General features: G+C 38.7%; 1 protein-coding gene across 2 annotated transcripts in view; it reads left to right on the top strand.

The window, feature by feature from the left end:
- Mrpl1 (mitochondrial ribosomal protein L1) overlaps positions 1-22,035 on the top strand; it is a 61,487-nt gene that overhangs the window by 722 nt on the left and 38,730 nt on the right. For both annotated transcript variants that reach the window (XM_013020142.1, XM_013020141.1), the window contains exons 2-4: positions 5,729-5,849; positions 18,923-19,181; positions 21,530-21,613. In XM_013020142.1, the coding sequence (XP_012875596.1) occupies positions 5,729-5,849; positions 18,923-19,181; positions 21,530-21,613 (464 nt within the window). The remainder of the gene's footprint in view (positions 1-5,728; positions 5,850-18,922; positions 19,182-21,529; positions 21,614-22,035) is intronic.

Raw genomic sequence — 22,035 nt, forward strand, 5'->3', positions numbered from 1 at the left:
GGTGGTGATGGTGGTGATGATGATGGTGATGATGGTGGTGGTGGTGGTGATGGTGGTGTGGTGGCTGCTTATTTTTACGGGTTATTTTGGAGATGGCGTTTCATAGACAAATTTTTGCCGGGGCTTGTTTTGAACCATGATCCTAGTGTTTCTTCACTTTCCTCTGTTAGGTGTTTTTTTTTAATGTGTGTGCAAGGTACAGTTTGTCTGGCTTAGGAATCATTGGTTACTTTTTAATAACAGTTATTGACTTTAGGAACAGTTTGTACCTTTTCAGTATGGTTTATGATGAGTTAATCTGGCCCCAAGGTCTCTACATTTGGTACTTTTTAGGTGTGTTGTTCTGGATGTGTTCAATGACTAAATAATCTACATCTAAACTCTGAGTTCAGCACTACTAGACAGTAAGCATGTGCAGAAAACACTTTCTTCAGAGAGCCAGCTAGCATGTACTTTAGATTGACCAGCCACAAATCTCTTCAAAGCTACTCGGCTCTGCCACAGTAGTGTGAAAGCTGCTGCAGATGGTAATATAAACAAATGAGCTAGCTATGTCCCAATAAAACTTTTTGGAAACATACACACACGCACATGCACACCCCCTGCTCCCCTTCAGTGTATTATAGTGGATTTTTTTTGGGGGGGAGGGGGGATCTGGTCGTGGGGCCTTAACTCTGGGCCTGGGCGCTGTCCCTCAGCAAAGAGCTCAAGACTGGCACTTTACCACTTGAGCCACAGTGCCACTTCTGGCTTTTTTTCTGCTTATGTGGTGCTGAGGAATCGAACCCAGGGCCTCAGGCATGCAAGGCAAGCGCTCTACCACTGAGCCACCTTCCCAGCCCCAAAGCCTTTATTTATTTATTTATTTAGTTGGTCTTGGGCCTGAACGCTGGGCCTGGGCACTGTCCCTCAACTTTTCAGCTCAAGGCTAGCGCTCTACCACTTGAACCACAGCACCACTTCTGGCTTTTTCTGCTTGTGTAGTGCTGAGGAATCGAACCCAGGGCCTCATGCATGCAAGGCAAGCATTCTACCACTGAGTCACCTTCCCAGCCCCAATGTAGTGGATATTTCAAGTAGTTTGAATCGAAGTTTTAATCTAATTTGTTCATTCAATGGATTTACATTCTTGGCATGTAAATATTATGGTGAATAACCTGTACACATTTTCTTCTCATGGTACTTATCATCTATTGAGGAACAGACATTAATTAGACAATCTTCTCCTCCTCTTCCTTCTCCTCCTCCTCCTCCTCTTCTTTTTCCTCCTCCACTTTCTCCTCCTCCTCCTCTTTTTCCTCTTCTTCCTCCACCTCCTTTTTTTCCTCCTCCTCTTCTTTTTCCTCCTCCTTTTTCCTCCTTCTTTTTCCTCCTGCTCCTCCTCCTCCTCCTCCTCCTTCTCTTCTTCCTCCTCCTCCTCCTCTCACTGTCATTCAGCTCTTCAGCTCAAGGCTAGTGTTCTGCCACTTGAGCCACAGTACAACTTCTGTTTCTGATGGTTTATTGGAGATAAGAGTCTCATGGACTTTCCTGCCCAGGCTGGCTTTGAACTGTCATCCTCAGATCTCAGCCTCTTGAGTAGCTAGGATTACAGGCATGAGCCACCTTCGCCTGGCTAGACAATTACTTCTTTAATTACAAGTGTCCTTACTGCTAATAGGGAGCATTTTGAGCTACTGTACATGTATGTGATGAATCTCATTTATTCTGAGTCTTCACTAAAGTGTTCTGAAGAAGTAAAGTTTAAATAGAGTACTTGAAATGTGACTAGATGATTATGAATTAGCTGTGTGAAGGATGGGTAGTGAAGTAGAATGTCACAGATGGAAGGGAGGTTGTATATGAATATAACAAAGCAACCATGTATGCCCAGGTAACTGAAAATAGGTGATGTATTTGAAGCCTGGTGAGCATGTGAAATGCCATTAGATCAAGCTCAATCAATGCATAGGTTAAAAGTAGCTCATGGAGTACTCTGGAAAGAGTGTACATTCAAAGAGCTTGGGATAAGCTATACAAGTGACATGATGTGATTTCCATTTCCATTCCATCATAGGTGAAAAAAGGAATAGGGAGGAACAAAAGTAGTAGTAGATGATGGTGGCCTGGTGTGTGTTGGTGGTGTTAAGAGAAGGTGAATGCTAAATGGATCTAGATTAGGGTAGCCAGTTTAGGACTAATACCTGAGGATCACTAACCTTTCATAACAATTTCAAAAGAATAAGCTAACAAGAATGGAGTAGTTTCCATCTCCTTGCCAAGTTATATGTGTGGGGGTAGGGCTTTAAATAATGAGTGTTGACTCAGTAAATTTGAGAATGGTTGAATGAGTATAATACACACAGACACGTTGAAAATAGAGAGATCATGGTCTAGTGCTACCTAAATAATGATATCTTTGTAATTTGCTTTCTTTTACTCTTAACAATTTGAAGAATTTCTGCTGAAAAATTAGTATTCAGTTCTCACCACTGTAAATTCTAAATAGTGATTCTGCCACTTTTATTTTTTATCTCAAAACATTTGTGTAGCAGAGTTATTTTTCCAGTTGTATACTTAAAAAAAAGTAAGAATAGACCACATATGAATCCAGTCTATTGTTGATCAATGTTTGGGTTCTCTTCTGTAGTTTTCCTATTAGAAACAATGTCAATATTGTTGGACAGTCCGTCAGCACATACTTATGTAGGAGTGGAATTTCAGCTTCATTGGGCAAAGCTGTAATGTTTTCCAAAATGATAGCCAGTTGATGGAGTGTATATAATTTGCACCTACTTGACATTATCAGTGCTCTGTGTGTGTGTTTGTGCAGATGTGTGCACATGCACGTGTACCTGCATTCTGGGTCTGGGGCTTGAACTCAAGGCGTTGCACTCTTGTTAGTTTTCTAGATCATAGGGCTAGCACTCTACCACATTTCCACTTGATTTTTTGCTGGTTAATTGGAGATAAAAGTCTCGAGGACTTTTCTACTTGAGTTGGCCTTAGACTGAGATCTTCAGGCTTCAGCCTCCTGAGTAGCTAAAAGTTCATGCATGAACCTCCGATACCCAGCTCTCAGTGACTTTTTCTAAAGGTTACCAATCTGATGTGTGTAAAACAGTATTACTTATATTATCTAATCTATAAACTTACCTGTCTACAGTAAATCATAATACACCTTCCTTGGTTGAGAAAGTTTTGTGAATTAAAATATTGTCAGCTGCATTAAACAGTATTTTTAGAAATAGGGTTTATGTGTCGGTATAATATTTATTTGGTTGCAGAATGCATCAGGCCTGTGACTACTCTTTAGCACTGATGTAAGATATCTTATTGCATTGATATTTACCAATTACTAGTGAGGTTGTATATCTTTTAATGTAGTTATGCATTATTTGTGTTTACTTTTACCTAGTAGCTTTTTTATCTTCTCTAGTCCTACATATTGAAGATACTAATCTTTTGTCAGTATACATGCTTTTTTTTATTTATTTTTAATTGTGAAAATACTGTACAGAAGGGTTACAATTACGTGGGCAAGATGATGAGCACATTTCTCATCAAGCATTGTAGCCTCCTCCAGTATACATGTTTTGGCAATACTATTATTTGGTTTATTTCATCACTTGCTTTATATTTGATAAACAGAAGTTCTTAACATGAATATAGCCACTATTTGTTCTTACTTTTTTAGTTTTTTTTTTTTTTTTTTTGGCCAGTCATGGGGCCTGCACTCTGAGCCTGGGCACTGTCCCTCAGCTCTTCAGTTCAAGGCTAGTGTTCTACCACTTGAGCCACAGCGCCACTTCCGGCTTTTTTTCTTTTTGTTTATGTGGTGCTGGGGAATCGAACCCAGGGCCTCATGCATGCAAGGCAAGTGCTCTACCACTGAGCCACCTTCCAAGCCCACTTTTTTAGTTTTTATGTGTTATATCATCCCAAAGGTCATATAAATGTTTTCTTAAAATATTTATATTTTTTTTGTTCATGGGGCTTGAACTCTGGGCCTGGGCACTGTCCCTGAGCTCTTAGCTCAAGGCTAGCAACCACTTAAATCACAGCACCACTTCTGGTTTTCTGGTGGTTGATTGGAGATAAGAATCTCACAGACTTTGTTACCCAGGCTGGCTTTGAACCGTGATCCTCAGATCTCAGCCTCCTGAGTAGCTAGGATTACAGGAATGAGCAACCTGCGCCTGGCAAAAATATTTTTTTTATGAAAGTGTAGGTTTTGTCATTTACAATCATTAAGTTGTCTAAGTGTGATGTTTATATAGAAGATCTGAAAATACTTTTTCCCAATGGGTAATCATTTGTCTTCAAACAGCTCACTGAACTCTTTACACAGTGATTCACAGAAGCATCACTTTCTTGTTTCAAGTATCCATGTGTATATGGATCTGTTGTTCAATCATTTGTTGTTTAAGTCTTTTTATACTTGTTTACCAGATAAATGTCTGAGTTTATACTTCAGTAAACTTTATAGTTCAGCTTTGTAAAGTATAGCTGTAGAATAAGTCCTGTTTCATTTTTTGGCTATATTGGTGTATGATCTTAGGGCCTTGGAGTTATTAAAAGGAGCTCAATCATTTGATCTGTGACCCCATTCATTTTCTTTCTTTAGTTGTTTGTTTTTTTTGCCAGTCATGGTGCCTGAACTCTGGGCCTGGGCGCTGTCCCTCAGCTCTTCAGCTCAAGGCTAGCGCTCTACCACTTGAGCCACAGCACCACTTCCAGCTTTTTCTGCTTATGTGGTGCTGAGGAATCGAACCCAGGGCCTCATGCATGCAAGGCAAGCACTCTACCACTGAGCCACCTTCCCAGCCCCTTTTAGTTGTTTTTTTGACAGCATCTTTTTGTTGTTGTTGTTGTTGTTGGTCATGGGGCTTGAACTCTGGGCCTTAATGCTGTCCCCCAGCTCTTCAGCTCAAGGTGAGCACTCACTACTTCAGCCACAGTTCCACTTTCCATTTTCTGAGTGGTTTATTGGAGATAAGTGTCTCATGGTCTTTCCTGCCTGGGCTGGATCTTAGCCTTCTGAGTAGCTAGGATTGTAGGCATGAGCCACAGGTGCCCAGTGCATCTTACATTTTGCTGAGGGCCAGCCTTGGACTGAGATACCCTTACCTGTTGCTCTGGTTCAATGTCTTTCTTATTTGTTAAGCTGCTATCTTGATAACTCTTTGCCTATTCTGACCTCAAGGCATGATCCCTCTGATCTCTACCTCTCAAGCAGCTAGGATTGCAATTGTGAATCAACATGTTGGGGCCTTATAGTTGTCTTGTTCTGTAATAGGACAAACTCCTTACTTGGATATTCAGAAGAACTTGAAAAATCCTGTGAATATATTATTTGTTAAACACATGAATCAATAAAACAAATTATTTTAAAACATACGTACACACATTTCTTGATAATACTCCCTTGAGCCCGGACTAGATTAAGTTAAAAGTAAGAGAAAAAATATATTCAAATTTTGGATATGTTTCTAGATGTGTAGTTTCCATTGTATACTGTTTTTTTGTTTTTGTTTTTGTTTTTTTTAGTGGTAGTACTGTTGATAGAACCCTGGGCCTTGAACATGCTAGGCAAGTGCTCTAACTAATCTACATCCCTGTCCCCATTATTGCACTTTTTAAAGAATGGTTAAGAGTCACAAAATATTAAGTGTTTTCGTTTTGGAAGGTAAATAATTACAAATGTGATGATTATTTAATATTAATGTTTAATATTTTTCCTTTCAAGTCTGGCTGCATCATCAAAGGCATAGCTTTTCCAAGATGGTTTATCAAATATCTCTCTATCCTGGTTCTGTAAATGTTCTGGTTCCCAACAGACATTTGGCTGCTGCAGTTCCTGCTACAAGGTAAGTATTGCTTTTTTTGTTTGTTTGTGCTTAAGTTATTTTATTTACTATTATTTAAAATTTTTTTTTTGGGGGGGGTCCGGTCGTGGGGCCTGAACTCTGGGCCTGGGCACTGTCCCTCAGCTCTTCAGCTCAAGGCTAGCGCTCTACCACTTGAGCCACAGCGCCACTTCCGGCTTTTTTCTTTTTTTCTTATGTGGTGCTGAGGAATGGAACCAAGGGCCTCAAGCATGCAAGGCAAGTGCTCTACCACTGAGCCACTTTCCCAGCCCTTATTTAAATTTTTGATTAAAAAACTTGGCTAGTTCCTTAAAGATTTACAAGAGCCTATATTGTAAAAATTTATCATCTCTGCTTCTTTGGCCTTATAGCTTTGGTGGAAAGCTTTGCTGGAAAGATGAGTTCTTATAATAATACTTAGCATTTATTGAGCACTGACATTTATTAACTAATGTAGTTCCTACATCAGCTTATGAGGAAGATATTGTGATTTTACTCATGTTATAGATAAGAAAATCAAGGCCCAAGGTCAGAGAGACAGTATATGTTGGAACAAGGATTTGAACTCAAGGTCTTTAGTTCTAGAATCTAGCCTTTTAAAATACTGCCTTTTTAGAACAGAATCTACTGTTCTATTTAATAAATTTTAATTAGAGTATTGTGGTGTGTGTGTGTGTGAGAGAGAGAGAGAGAGACAGACAGACAGACATTTTTTCTACTCTTTACATTCTTTCCTCTTAGGTGGTTTTTAAGTTAGTTATTTGATTACCAGTACAGATATTCATTATATCTATGTAATTGATATTGTGTTATGTAGGGTTTGAACATGTAGAAATCTAAAGGAATAAAATTTATTCTCCCAGTGTTTTGATTTCCAAGAGCAAAAACTCCATCTTTTTCTCCTCTGATACTGCCATCTTGTTAAGCTGAATAATGGTGTGAGAGCCTTATAGCACAATGCTTTGCTCTCTGCTGAGGAAGGGACTAAGGCACAGGTTGGTTAGACTCTCCCGCTTGTCTTCTGGTTATAGGACATAGCACTAATTGTTTCTTTTCACAAATGACACAGATGTGAATAAAGTATAGACATAGATAATAGTTATTTACCTTTTCTGAATTTGCCTTCCTTAATGTCACTGTTTTTAATGGTTAAAGAAGAGGTTCAGAGATGCTGAGAAGCTATAGAATATTAGTAATTAAACTTTATGTGTAGATGCAAATAAAGCACGTATGTATTCATTTAATATTTACAACAGCTCTATGAAGTACAGATACTTGGATGAACATTTCACAGGTGGAGGAATGGAAGCCCAAAGATCCACTAGTATATCTGGGGCCAGATGACTCAAATGTGTGGAGGGAGGAATTTATCCAAGTTGTCTAACCAGAGTTATTTTTTATGACATTGTAGTATAATAGAATTGGTAAATTTGGAACATAGAGTCTGAAAAGAAAATAGGATTTGATTTATGAAAACTTACTTTATGGTGAAGTTTAATAGAATGAAGTATCTAAAATGAGAACTGAACTATGAAAAGTTTCTGGTAAAACTGTAAATTCCTAGTTGCTCTGTGTGTGTGTATGTGTGTGTGTGTTTATGTGTGTGTTTGCTTGCTTGCTTGCTTGTACACGCACATGCGTGCTCAGAGCCTGGGTACTATTCTGAGCTCTTTTGCTCAAGGCTAATACTCTACCACTTGAGCTTTTGCTCAAGGCTAATACTCTACCACTTCTGGCTTTTTGGTGATTAATTGGAGGTAAGAGTCTCAGGAACTTTCCTGCCCAGTCTAGCTTTGAACCACCATCCAGGGATCTCAGCCATCAGAGTATCTAGGATTACAAGCATGAATGAACAGTGCTTGGCTTGCTCAATATAGTCTTTTTTTTTTTTTTGGTCAGTTGTGGGGCCTGAACTCTGGGCCTGGGTGCTGTCCCTCACCTCTTCAGCTCAAGGTTAGCACCCTACCACTTGAGCCACAGTGCCACTTCCATCTTTTTCTGCTTATGTGGTGCTGATAAATCGAACCCATGGCCTCATGAATGCAAGGCATGCACTCTACCACTGAACGACCTTCCCAGCCCACTCAATATATTGTTATGCTATAAACTTAGTCGCAGTATTCTCTTATTTGATGTATTTTGTTCAGGTCTACCCTACATGGGTCAGGCAGGCTGCAAGTTTGTTCATTTTTATGAAGGGAATTATAGCATAAATAATTGTTTCTTTTATTTGAAAAAAATATTTAAGATGAAGGAGTAACAGTGAACAGGTAAATACTAATAGAAAGCAGTTAAAGAACTGTAAAGATTATGGAATAAAAAGTAGGTGATTTTTTCTGGTCTATCCCTTAGACATTCAGTTACAATGATGTGTGCATTTATATGAACACGTTATTTTCTTATGTGTACTATACCCCCTGTTTTGCATCTCATTTGCTTTTAACAATATATCTTGGAAATAATTTCATATGAAGCTGTCTAATCATTTTAACTGTATAATGTTTGTGTGAATATACTACAATTTATATAACTATTCCCCTATGGATTCACATTTATTTTTTCAAACTTTTGCTATTAAATGATCCTGCAGTGAATGGTTATGTATCTTGTCCAAATATAATGGAAGTATTTATAGCACAAGCTCTGAGCAATACAATTGTTGGGACAAAAGATGTGGATGTGTGTATTTATAATCTTGATAGGTACTACCAAATTGTCTTCTAGTTATGTGGCCAACTTATATCCTTAGCAGCAAGTTTTATTGGAATGTGTATTTTTTTCCTATTTAGCATAGTTGAAATCTTTGTCAGTTTGTAAAATAATACATAGGCTTATTATGAATTTAATGTATATTCTTCTTTATTTTTTTTTGGTCCATCGTGGGGCTTGAACTCAGGGCCTGAGTGCTGTTCTTGAGCTTTTTTTTTGCTCAGTGCTAGTGCTCACTACTTGATCTACAACTCCACTTCTGGTTTTCTGGAGGTTAACTGGAGATAAGGGTCTCATGGACTTTCCTGCCTGGGCTGGATCCTCAGATCTTGGCCTCTGGAGTAGTTAGGGTTACAGGTGTGAGCCACCCAGTGCCTGGCTATTTTTTCCATTTTTATTTTTATTTTTTCCTGGTTGTGGGGCTTGAACTCTGGGCCTGGGCATTGTTCCTCAGCTCAAGGCAAGCATTCTACCAATTAAGCTACAGTGCCTCTTCCGGTTTTCTGGAGGTTAATTGGAGATAAGAGTCCCACACTTTGTTGCCCGGGCTGGCCTTGAACCACAATCCTCAGATCTCAGCCTCCTGAGTAGCTAGGATTACAGGCATGAGCCACCGGTGCCTGACTTCCATTTTTATTTATATTTCTTCATAGGTTCTGTTTAACAATGTTTTATGTTTTCTTTCCTGTGACATTTCTGTTTATGTCTTATTTTTTGTTGATGAGGAGGAGCTGTTCATATTTTAAAAATAGCACAGATATATACTATAAATTCACTTTAGTGTTTTAATTGTCTTGTTAGAGATATGGACCAAGTGCTTGCTATGTGATCATAGATGAAAGCTCAGTTTATTCTCTCTGAGGGAGAGAGTAGGGTAAGGAGTATTTGAGCTGAGTCTTGAAGGAATCTTGCAGGATAATTAGGAGAATGTTATTTTAGTGCTACTGAAGCATGAAGGTGAATGATAATGTATATGTAAAAACCATTTGTCTGATTTGGCTTACATAGAGGATGAATAGGCAACTGGCATAAATGAACTAAAAAAGGCTTTCTTTGGGTGTGAATGCTGCCTGGACTGGATTTTGTTGAGAAGTTTGAGGAGTCCTGTTTGTACTGATTTACGTCTGTACCCAGCAATGAGTGAAGTACCCAGTTTTCTTGGAAACTAGCAGTTTTCTGTTTCTATAATGTATTCCTAGTATATGTTTTCTGCCTTCTTTTCTGTTGGGCTGTCTTTTCCTTTTTGATTTGTGCAAGTATTTGTTTATTGGGAATAGTAATTATTTTCGGATTATTTTGTCTTTATAGTCTTTTGTGTATTCTGTTGGAAATTGTTTAGGTTCTCAAATTTTATTTCTGTACAATTTTAGAGATACTTTTTATTAACCTAAAATGCATAGGACAAGCATTATGTACATTTTAAAGAGCTACAAAAATTTAGAAGCAGACGTTTTTTCATGCCTGCCAATGGGCAGGCATGTTGAGAGTCATCTTGTCTAGAATCAGTGTTCATAATTTTAGTTGTAATGTTTATTTATTTTTTGTTGGTCGTGGGGCTTGATCTCTGGGCCTGGGCTTTGAACCACAATCCTCAGATCTCAGCCTCCTGAGTACCTAGGATTACAGGTGTGAGCCACTGGCACCCAGTGTAGCTCAAGGTGAGCAATCTATCAATTGAGCTACAGAGCCACTTCCGGTTTTCTGGTGGTTTATTTGAGATAAGAGTTTCACGGACTTTCCTGCCCAGGCTGGCTTTGAACCGTGATCCTCAGATCTTATCCTCCTGAGTAGCTAGGATTACAGGTATGAGCCACTGGCGCCTGACTCATATACTAATTTTTTTTGTGTGTGTGAAAATACTGTACAGAGGGGCTTCAATCACAAGGGCAAGATAATGAGTACATTTCTTATCAAGCATTGTAGCCTCCTCCTTTGTTTCCCCTTCCCATCCCCTTCCATCCTTCCCCCGCTCCCCATCCTCCCCGCCTTCCCTCCCCCCCATGTACGAATTTTTTATGGCTAGGTTGTTTTCTTGTTTTGTTTTTAAATCAAGATATGAGACAGAGTAGAGAGTCATCTGGTCCTCTCCCAACTCTCTGTGCACAAGCATATAGCTTCTGTTTACCAGTAGCAGATTCTAGTTTTTTTCGGGTCATTTGGATCTGATTCCATTTCTCTCTTGACAGTGGGTTCTCTTGCCTTGTGTGTTGTAAAAATTTGTATTGAAGGCCAAATATCTTGTACAGAATAGAAGACACTGTAGTAGTTATTACAACAGCAAATGGGCATTTCATCTGTCAGTGTTGTTTCTCTAGTAAGGATTGAACTAGGTTTTGGTTTCATGGTTGCTATGGTTACTTGTGCTTAGAGTGTAGGCTGCGTTGCTGGAGGATTTTCCCCAGTGTTACGTTTTCCCTGTGCAGCTTGTTCCATAGAGGGTAGTCACTTGTACATTCTGGCCCCTCTCTCATCATAGGTTGCTGTTGCTTATAACTCAGAGTTGCTGGGACAGGGTTGGGGAGGGGGTGATAGATAGATTAGGTTTTCAGTAAGCCAATGTGGCTGGATCTTAGAAGAGATTTCAGCATTTCAGTTCCTTTTCCTCCATGGTCTGTATCTGTTACAGGTCCTGAGAGGAAGTTGCCTTCTCCTCTCCCAGAAGTATTGGGATAGGATACTAGGTATAGGTTCCTTCCTGTCCTGCCTCCAGGGGTAGAAATTTTGGGATTTTCTTTCTTTCCTTTTTTTTTCTTTTCCTTTCATAGAGACAGTATGTATGTTTGCCTGGGCCTTTTCCTCCTGCCTGCAGCCTCTAGGGAGGTGCTTTAGTTTCCAACCGTGCACCAAATCTTTCTTGGGAACACCTGGTGGAGGAAAAAGGCCTGTGAATTGAGTGTAAATTCCCCATTTGTCCCCATCTCCTAGTAGATTATGTTGTCATGCTAGCCCCACCATTTTTTTCTTCTTGGTTGCCTTTCTAGGTCTGTCATGGTGAAGATCTGAGTGAGTGGGGGCTGACACCTTAGATTTTAGACTACTTGGTTGCCTACAACCTTAGCTTTGTGATCTCAGCACTGGGACTGTTCTATTCCCAACTCTTACTGGCTTTATTTTACCATTTTAAGTTGAAGCAGAACTGCTTTTAGTTTTAAAGATAACAAGTAAACCAGTGAGTGACTTCGTTTTATTAATATGCTCTGCGGATCTCAGTTTAGTACTGTTGAGTTCAGTATAGTTTCATGGAAGTGCTATTGCCTCTTCTATTCCCCCAGCTTCTCAGAATAAAGGATCCTTCAGCTTTGGGAGGACCTAGATTGTAGATTGGTCTCTTGGTCACAGATTTTCAAAGGCTTTGGAGGGAGCTTTATTATAGTAGTTTATTTATTTATTGTTTTATTGTATTTGACCATAGGATTATTTTTCCTTTTATGTTTTTGGAGTTAGAAGACAGATGAGACAAGGTGAAAGGTTTTAGCTGAGTGCAGTCTTTTGTTACTCATTTAATCTCTATGGTTTAGTTACCCAGGTAACTGCAGCTAAATTCTGTTCTCTTTGATTCAGACTGCCAGGTGTTTCTCCTCTACCTTCCCCAAAACTGTTCTAGTATGATTAATTTATAAAGAAAATCACAGTATTTTAAGCCTTTCAGATAGGGCCTTACCTAATTACATGAACAACAAAGATCTTTTAAATGTCATTCTTAAGAATGAAGGGAGAGGGGCTGGGAAGTTGGCTCAGTGGTAGAATCCTTGCCTCGCATGCATGAGTTTTGGGTTCGATTCCTCAGCACTACATAAAAAGAAAAAGCTGGAAGTGGCGCTGTGGCCCAAGTGGTAGAGCTTTTACCTTGAGCTGAAGAGCATAGGGAGAGCACTCAGGCCCAGAGTTAAGCCCCACAACTGACAAAAAAATAGGATGAAGGGAGACATTTTTTGGAATCCTATGAAAAACACCCAGTAGGTCTGAGATCATTATTATATTAGTAATTTCATTTGCAAGACTTTATTTATTTGTGCTGGTCTTGGGGCTTGAACTCAGGTCCTGGGCACTGTCCCTGAGCTTTTATGCTCAAGGCTAGCACTCTTCTACTTGAACCACAGCTCCACTTCTAGCTTTTTTGGTGTTTAATTACTGATAAGAGTCTTAGGGACTTTCCTGCCTGGGCAGACTTCAAACTCTGGTCCTTAGATCTCAGCCTCCTGAGTAGCAAGGATTACAAACATGAGCCACCCTCCTTCTCTCCCTTCCTCCTGTTCATCCTTCCACCCATCCATCCTTTCTCCTTTCTTCCCAGAACTGGAAATGGAATCTAGTGCATGTTAGGCAAGTGTCTTTACACCTTTTGCCTGAGTACATTGTGTGTGTGTGTGTGTGTGTGTGTGTGTGTGTGTGTGTGAATCTAGTGCATGTTAGGCAAGTGTCTTTACACCTTTTGCCTGAGTACATTGTGTGTGTGTGTGTGTGTGTGTGTGTGTGTGTTTCAGACAGAGTCTCTATGTAGCTAGACTGGCAACTCACTTTGCAGATTCTGCCTCTGTCTCTCAATACTGGGATTGTAAACCTTTACTACTGTGCCTGGTTTCCAAAGCATTTTATTTGATCTATATTATAATAATGTTATATTTCACTTGTTTGTTTTTGTTTTTATTTAAACAGTATTCTATTTGCAACTTGAAAATGTTTTCACTGAACCAACTCCGATGTTTTTTGAAACAAAGTTCAAAGTATAAGTAAATAAACGACTATATAACCATCTTAGACTTATTATGTCTCAGACTTTTTGGGGTATTACAGAGATTTAATCATTTAAAAAGTTAATTTCAGCCTGTTAGAGATTTCATGCTACTTGCATGTTAAATGCATTTTTGCAACGTAAGTTTGGAGACTTCACTAGGACATTTTCTTTATGCAGAAGGCTTCATTCCTAAAACAAGCTTTCCAGTTTCTTCCTACTGTCTTTGTTCTCTACTAAATCTAAGGTAAAAATGTGGTTTCTCCAGTTTGGAAGGTTGGGGAATTTGTGGATTACTTCCAAGGCAGCTATTGAGACCTGTTATAATCATCCACTTGGCACTACGTAGGCTACTGGTCTAAAAGGACACCTGCATCTCATCAAAATGAGGATTGTCATTATCTGCTATTCTGTTGAATTGCTAATTAGCTGGGAGGATACTATTATTAGTTGTGGTAATAAGGATTTATTAAGTGCTAAAAGCAAGAATGGAATTATACGTTAGATTGACTTTGAATGAAAAAAAAGTTTTATAGGTTTTTATTTTTTGAGTTCAAGCCTCATTACCAGGTAGTTTCCACTCAAAGCTAGTGCTTTGCCACTTGACCCGCAACTCCACTATTCGCTTTCTTTTTGGTGGTTAATTGGTGATGAGCATCTCACAGATTTTCTGCCTGAGCTAGCTTCTGTTAGAAATGTCTTAGGAGAAGCTGGACGCTGGTGGCTCACACTTGTAATCCCAGCTACTCAGGAGGCTGAGATCTGAGGATCGCGGTTCAGAGTCAGCCCCAGCAACAAAGTCTGTGAGACTCTTATCTCCAATTAACCACCAGAAAACTGGAAATGGCACTGTGGTTCAGTTGGTAGATTGTTTGCCTTGAGCTGAAGAGCTCAGGGACAGCACCCAGGCCCAGAGTTCAAGCCCCATGACTGACCACCACCACCAACAAAAAAGAAATGTCTTAGGATATTGGGGTGTCATGTAGAAATAAGTACACCAACTTGAAAGGAATTTGGCAAGGTGAAGAGTGTGCTACCTACAGGAAGACAAGTAAACAAGTGCTCTAGACAGGCGGTCTACCTTGGTTATATTCCTGATGTTTTACTGCCCTTTTTTTTTTTTTTGATTGGTCAGGATTAGGTTCACAATCTTTCATGATTGACTAGTTTGAAAGGGGTTAAAAGTTTACCTGAGGAATCAACCAAAACCAGGATACATGGCCAAAACTGACAGTAAAACATTTTTTACTGAGCTGCTGCTCTATACTTGAGCTATACCTTCATCTCATAGAGAATCAGTTCTTATAAAAGGATGTGGCTTAATTAAAATGGCTTCTTGTAAGACAGTAGCTACCATTAAAATGGCCATGCTATGTCAAGGAATCAATTTGACAGAAAGATTCTAACTCGTACACTTTCATGAGCCATTCTCAGATTTCATCGTTCTGAGTAGGTAGAATTACAAGTGTGAGCTCCTGATGCCTGGCTCAAAAAATTTTTTTTTCTGTTGTTGCCATAACAAATTACCACAGATTGAGTCCTAGAACAACATACTAAAAGAAAAATGTTATGATGCTGATGACCAAACCCAGGATGTGGGACATGCAAGTCAAGCACTGTACAACCAAGTTATATCCCCAGCTCCCAGCAGAAGTTTCTTTTATAGTCTGTAGGTTAGAAGTCTGACACAAATTGTATTGTGTTTTTTCTGGAGTCTTTTTATGGCTGACCAAGAAGCTACCCTCCCTCATTTCTCTTAGTCTGTCTTCTAAAGCAGTGTAGGTTGAATCCATTCATATTTGAATTTCCCTAGTATCATCTCTTTCTGTTGTAAGTGGAAAAGAAAATGTTCTCAGTTTCAAGGACTCGTGATTCAATTGGGCTCATGAGGAGAATCTAGGATAATTTTTCACCTCAAGGGTGTGTTGTGTGTGTGTGTGTCTGTGTGTGTGTGTGTCTGTGTGTGTGTGTGTGTATCTAGGATAATTTTTCACCTCAAGGGTGTGTTGTGTGTGTGTGTGTGTGTGTGTGTCTGTGTGCCGGTCCTGGGGCTTGAACTCAGGACACACTGTCCCTGAGCTTATGTGTTCAATTAATGCTCTACCACTTGAGTTACAGCTCTACTTCTACACTTTTTGGTAGTTAATTAGAGATGAGTCTCTCAGACTTTACTGCTTGAGCTGGCTTCGAACCACAGTCCCCAGATCTCAACCTCCTGAATAGCTAGGATTATAGGAGTGAGCCAGTGACACCTACCTTCACCTTAAATGTTTTTTTTCCTCAGTCATATCTTTTTTTAAAGTCCCTTTTGTCATGCACAATCACACATTGACAGGATCTGGGAATTAGATGTGGATAACTTTGTGGGGGACATTAATCTGCTCACCACAGACTCCAAATATCTTTCTAGAATACTATTTTAGGGCTGGGATTTAGCTCAGTGGCAAAGCGCTTGCCTAGCAAGTACAACGTCCTGGGTTCGATCCCCAGTACCAAAAAAGAAAAGACAAAAAAAATAGAATGCTATTTTACTAATCTAAGATTTTATGGTTTGAATAAGTGCTGAAAAATTACATTGCTCTAGTTCTACTTGTTTTTCCACATGACAAACTTCACCACAATTACTTAAAATTGCTTATGCATCAGTGGGTCAGTAGGCCTAGGTGGGATTCAGATGAGTGTCCCTGATAACCTTCTGGACTTGATATTCCTCTATGAGTTTGCAGGTCAGTTAAAAATAATTGTCTTATTTGGCCTGGGGCTATATGGGGGCAGTTTTGTTCCACCTGTCTTTTATCCTCCTACCTTTGAGCTCGCTGAGGCATGTTCTTCATGAAAGTAGCAGAAATACAAGCATGAATGTAGAGACTTAGGAAACTTCTTCAGGCTTAAGTTTATGGCAGAGAAACTGTCATTTCTTTATTCTGTCAACCTAGTCATATGGCTGGGTAAAATGTTCTATCCCTTTAGGAGGAAGAGGAAGTGCAATCACTTGAATGGAGAGGAAGAGGGTAAAGAACTCTCCCTCTATAAAGCCCAGATTGAACTCACCTCCGTGACTTCCTCCTTCACTAGAAGACTTTTTTGCTTTCTTTATTTTTGGTTATAAGTTAGTGATGCTAGTTTATGTCTAGTCCCTCAAGCCAGAAACCTTAGAAATATTTTACTCTATTCTTCCTTTTTCCTACCTTCTATGTTATGAATATTTTCTATTTTTATCATCTTGTTCAGCTTTATTACCATCACTTCAGCCTCTCATAGCTCCTTGAGATGAAAAGGAAGGAATCACCTTGATTATCTCTAATCCTACTTTCTTCAGATCCAGCTCTTTTATTGCAGCCAGAATCTGCACCAGAAATCTAGATTTCATTCCTGCTCACTGGCTTCTCTTTGCCTCTAGTGGAGACCATTTGTGATCTAGATTTTCCAACTCCATCTTCTCCTATTTCCTGCTTTCTAGTTGTTCTTAACCTTTTAAATTCAAGAGTCTGTTAATTATGGCAGTGGGTCATATCTGGTCTGTAAAGTTATGAGTTAAGAAGAATATTTACTTCTTTAAATGTTTAGAATACAGAATAATATTTTGTCATATAGGAAATAGGAAGTTCAATTGAGTGTCTATAAATACGTTTTTCTGGAACATAGCTATGCTTATTTATTTTTGTATTGCCTATGGCTGCTTTCACAGTATAGCAGCAGTTGAGTCATTAAAATAGAGATCATGTGACTCACAGAGGTAAAGCATTTACTGTCCCATTCTTCATAGAAAAAGTTGTCCAACTGCTGCTCAATCATATAGAACTTAAAATAACTCCTTTTATATACCATTTGATTTCATGATTCAGTACATTTTATTATGTTGTTTCTTTGCCTGGCTAACTCTAGGTGGTGTGTGTGTGTGTGTGTGTGTGTGTGTGTGTGTGTGTGTGTGTGTGTGTGTGTGTGTGTGTGTGTGTGTGTACTGTCCGTGTGTGTGTGTGTGTGTACTGTCCGTGTGTGTGTGTGTGTTGGTACTGTTCGTGTGTGTGTGTGTGTGTGTTGGTCCTGGGCTTGAACTCAGGGCCTGGGTGCTGTCTCTAAGTGTTTTTGCACCAGGCTAGCACTCTACCACTTTGAGTCATAGCTCCACTTTTAGCTTTTTTGGTAGTTAACTGGTAAGAGTCTCACAGATTTTCCTGCTTAGGTTGGCTTTTATCCATGACCCTCAGATCTCAGCCTCTGAGTAGCTAGGATTACAGACATGAGCCACTGGCACCTGGTTTTACTCCAGTTTTTTAGTAACAGTTTCATTAAAATATAATTATATACTGTATAATTCATAGACTTGTACAACCATTGCCACAATATTTTATTTAGAACATTTTCATTCTTCCAAAATAGCCTGTCCTCTTCATTCTTCCAACCTTTTTCCTAGCCCTAGAAACACTAAATCTACTTTTAGTCTCTTTAGCATATTTCTGATGCTGGAATTTGAACTCAGAACCTGTGCTTGTCAGGGAGATGTTTTACCACTTGAATCCATTTTTACTCTAGCTCTCTTTTGGATAGAGGATTACATTTTTTTTTGCCTGAGGCCAGACTAGAATTATACTCTTTATGCCTATGACTCTTGTGTGCTTGGGATTATAGGCACACTCACCATGCTCATTTATTGATTGGGTTGGGATCTTGTTAACTTTCTGCCTTGTTGGCAGTCCTTATGATCTCTGCTTCCTAAATAGCAAAGATTTTAGGTATGAACCACTGTGTTCAGAGTTGCCATTCTTGATCATTTGTATAAATGGGATAATACAATATGATTTTTCTTTTTTGTGACTGATGTCTCTTAGATACCACATTTTACATAGCCATTTATCAGTTGGTGAACATTTGTATTGCTTTTATCTTTTGGCTATTATAAATAATACTATCATGAACATTTATTTAAGAGTTTTTATGCGGATATGTATTTTATTTCTTTTGGATGCATATCAAGGCTAAGTTCATATACTTCACAATTGACTATAAAAGTCATGTCAGTTCTGAAAGACATGATCTTTTCTAATCTCCAAGGTGGGTTAAATTTCTTCATAAGACTATGATAAGGCTCTCATAGTATTGATGGCATTACTTTGAACTTATCTGTCTGCCAGTACATTTCCTCCAGGCCTTTGTAAGTATCTGAAGAGCACCATCAGCGTCTTTTTTTTTTTTAATCAGTGTCTTTAACTTCTACTGACTATATCAAAGTATACCAAAGTTTACTTAATATGTGTTGAAAGAGAACAAAAAAAAAATCTATGCGCTGTTATCCTTGTTATTTGCTGTCTTACATCAATTAGCAATAGTCAATTAAAAAACATTCCTAGAGCCAGGCGCTGGTGGCTCACGCCTGTAATCCTAGCTACTTAGGAGGCTGAGATCTGAGGATCTCGGTTCAAAGCCAGGGCAGGAGAGACCGTGAGACTCCTATCTCCAATAAACCACCAGAAAACCGGAAGTGGCGCTGTAGCTCAAGTGGTAGAGCGCTCGCCTTGAGCTAAAAAGCTGAGGGACAGCGCCCAGGCACAGAGTTCAAGCCTCATGACCGACAAAAAAAATTTCCTAGAATACATGTTCTTGTAATTGATCTTGAATGTATCTTTTTTTTAAGGCGTGAAAAGAAAACAAGAAAAGATACCAAAGAAAAAACATCTGCTGAAAGACTAGATGAGATAGAAAAAATAAAATCATACCGCTACATGGAAGGTGAACCTGAGGATGATGTCTATTTAAAACGCTTATACCCAAGGCGGATATATGAGGTGGACAAAGCTATCCACCTCCTGAAGAAATATCAAATTCTGGACTTTACTAATCCAAAGCAAGGTGTTTATCTTGATTTGACATTGGATATGGCACTTGGGAAAAAGGTATGTAGACCTCATTAAATAAGTTTATTTGGGAAATGGCTGTATGAATGTTCTTTAAAATTCTTACCTTCCATAATAATTTTTTTTAAAAGTTCATTACTAATATACTGTCTTGTGGGTATGATTGTTGCAGTGGGTCATCCTGTGTCCTTGTTTCGGCATTTTGTTATTCCCCTTCACCTCCCCAAATTAGACAAATGTGTTTACAAGATGCAAGACACCAAAATCAAGTACATTGACAACAGGGGATATACCATACAGAGGAAACAACAAAAAAATCACACAGTACATAAAAACAACAGCACAGAAAGACCTCTTGTATCCATGTCTTGGGTTTCATTTCACTAAGCATCATCTCATATGTACGTAGCTTTTGAGCTTTTCTGCTCATCTGATAAAATTATCCTAGATGTATACTTTACAACTTTGTGGGGGTGGGGAGAGGAGTGAGAGAGATGGAGGAGGGAGTGGGGGAACAGGGAAGGGGTAAACATGCTCAACAAGAAATGTACTCCTTGCCTTACTCATGTAACTGTAACCCCTCTGTACAGCATCCTTACAATACAATAAAATTAAAAACAAAAAAAATTCGCATGCACTTTTTGTGCCTCAGTATGGAAATATTTGCTTGTTTTTTAGTTTTCCAAATATAATACCGAAAACACTGGAGAATTGCTGCACATATATCTCCTGTTCTCCTGAATATCACTAGTATAACTTTCAACAAAGGTAGTGTTAAAATTAATTGAGTTATCATTGTTGTTTTAGAAATGTGACCTAAGCTGTCTGGGTTGTGTTCCTTTGTAAAAGAGGGCTTTGCATTAGCTATATTGTGTTCCTTGGAGTCTTGAGACTAAGTTGTCATAGATGAGGTTGTGAGCTCCTCACTCTTAACCTCAATCAGAGCCTCTCTGTTTTGTCTCTTTATATTGGACTTCTTCAGAAGATGTTTCTTCATGAAACAAGCAAGAAATTAACACTGCATTATCATAGAGGTCTTAAAGTACTCTTGAGCCCTAAATTTTCTAAGTTTCTCCCATAAGAAATCTAATTTTTATTTTTATTTTGTGCTGATCCTGGGGCTTGAACTCTATACCCAGGCACTGTCTGTAAGCTTCTGTGCTCAAGGCTAGTGTGCCTAAGAATTTGTCTTTTTGTCTGAGAAATCCTCAGGAGGATGTCTCCCTTTAAAATTAGTTTTTTTCTAAAAATACAATCCTTCAATGCTTTATTTGAGAAACAATCCCTTTTCTTTCTTCCAAATCCTAAGGCCACTCAAAACTATGTAGTTTATAACTTGTTTTCATATGCAGTCTCTAAGAAGGCTTAGAGGCAGAGCTTAACAGTAGCTTACCTGCCTAGAAACTCAAGGCCCTATGTCTACATCCTAGTACCACAAAAAAAAGAAAAAAAAAGGCAAAAAGGAAAGGAAAGAAAAAGAAATCTTTGGTAGAACGGCTCATATGGTAGAGTGTCTGTAAATAACTACATGAACAAATGAATAGATGAGTGAATGAATGAAGTCTCCCTGAGGGATCTGAACCTCATGTCTACATAGGTTCTTGATCAAATTAACAGAGCATTTTAGTTCTGAGGCTATCTTTACCTGTATTAGGGTTCCTAATACAGCATTTCATTACTTATTCTGGATTTTCCAGTTTACTTCTCAAGCATATCTGAAAGTGATGATAATACAGGATATTTCAAAATAGACCCTCGTAGAAGAACCTTTCAGATATTGGTATTCTATGTTTAATTGTTTAGAGCAGTCTTGGACCTTGGGGGGTGACAGATCAACTGGATATTATCTGTTGTTCATTGTACACAGCTATACTACTCATGTTTTCCTTTTATTAGAAATTATTAACATTTAGAAATGTTTTTCAAAAAATTAATTCTAGGTAGCAAAGTGTTAACATCCATAACTGCTACATTGTAGCAGTGCTGGGCAGACACAGATGTGTAAATATACTTGTTAACATTTGAGACACATGAGGACTAGAATCTGCTGGACCAAATGCCATTGAAGTATGAGGCTGGAGAGACATAATTTTGGTTTCCTAAAAAAGAATGACAATACTTTGAGCTTTGAATTGTAATCAGTGACTTAACATGAGGACCTGGTGTGGAATTAAGGAACTGAAAACATGAATCAAGTGTGGTGGTATATACCTGTAATCCCAGTGTTAGGGAGGCTGAGGCAGGAGGCTACAGAAAAGCAGAATGACATCCAATGAAAACAAAACAGAAAAAAGCCCAAGAACTAAATGTGTCAATTCTGTTTTTTTATGACTGGAAGAAATAATAGGAAAGATGAACTTTTTATTTTCCCTCTATTGTATGTTTAGAAAAAAGTGGAGCCATTTGCAAGTGTTATTAGTTTTCCATACCCATTTGCTTCAGAGATGAATACGGTTGCTGTATTTACAGGGGTAAGTAACTTTGGTCAACTATTTATATAATTTAATTTGTTTTCAAGTCATATTAATGATTAGACTAACTGAATAGAATTGGAGAAAATTTTCGTATTCACCTCAGTCTTCCATTTGGAGCTGAACACAGATGAGAATGAGCTCATGTGGAACAGGACTCTGGTCACTACTGGCCCACTACATTGTATTTCTCATAAGAAATGAAAGTGAAGTATAGATTATTCCTATGGAACTTTTTCCTAGTCAAACTTTTTTGCTCAAACAGCAGTAAGGTTATTTTACAGCAGTGTGATCACAAGCCACAATTAAAAATTATCTTTGCTGTCTGCCAGTGGCTCATGCCTATAATCCTAGCTTCTTTGAAGGCTGAGATCTGAGGATTGCAGTTCGAAGTCAGCCCAGGAAGGAATGTCTGTGAGACT

The sequence above is a fragment of the Dipodomys ordii genome, unplaced genomic scaffold (assembly GCF_000151885.1).
Source record: "Dipodomys ordii isolate 6190 unplaced genomic scaffold, Dord_2.0 Scaffold49, whole genome shotgun sequence".
Lineage (NCBI taxonomy): Eukaryota > Metazoa > Chordata > Mammalia > Rodentia > Heteromyidae > Dipodomys > Dipodomys ordii.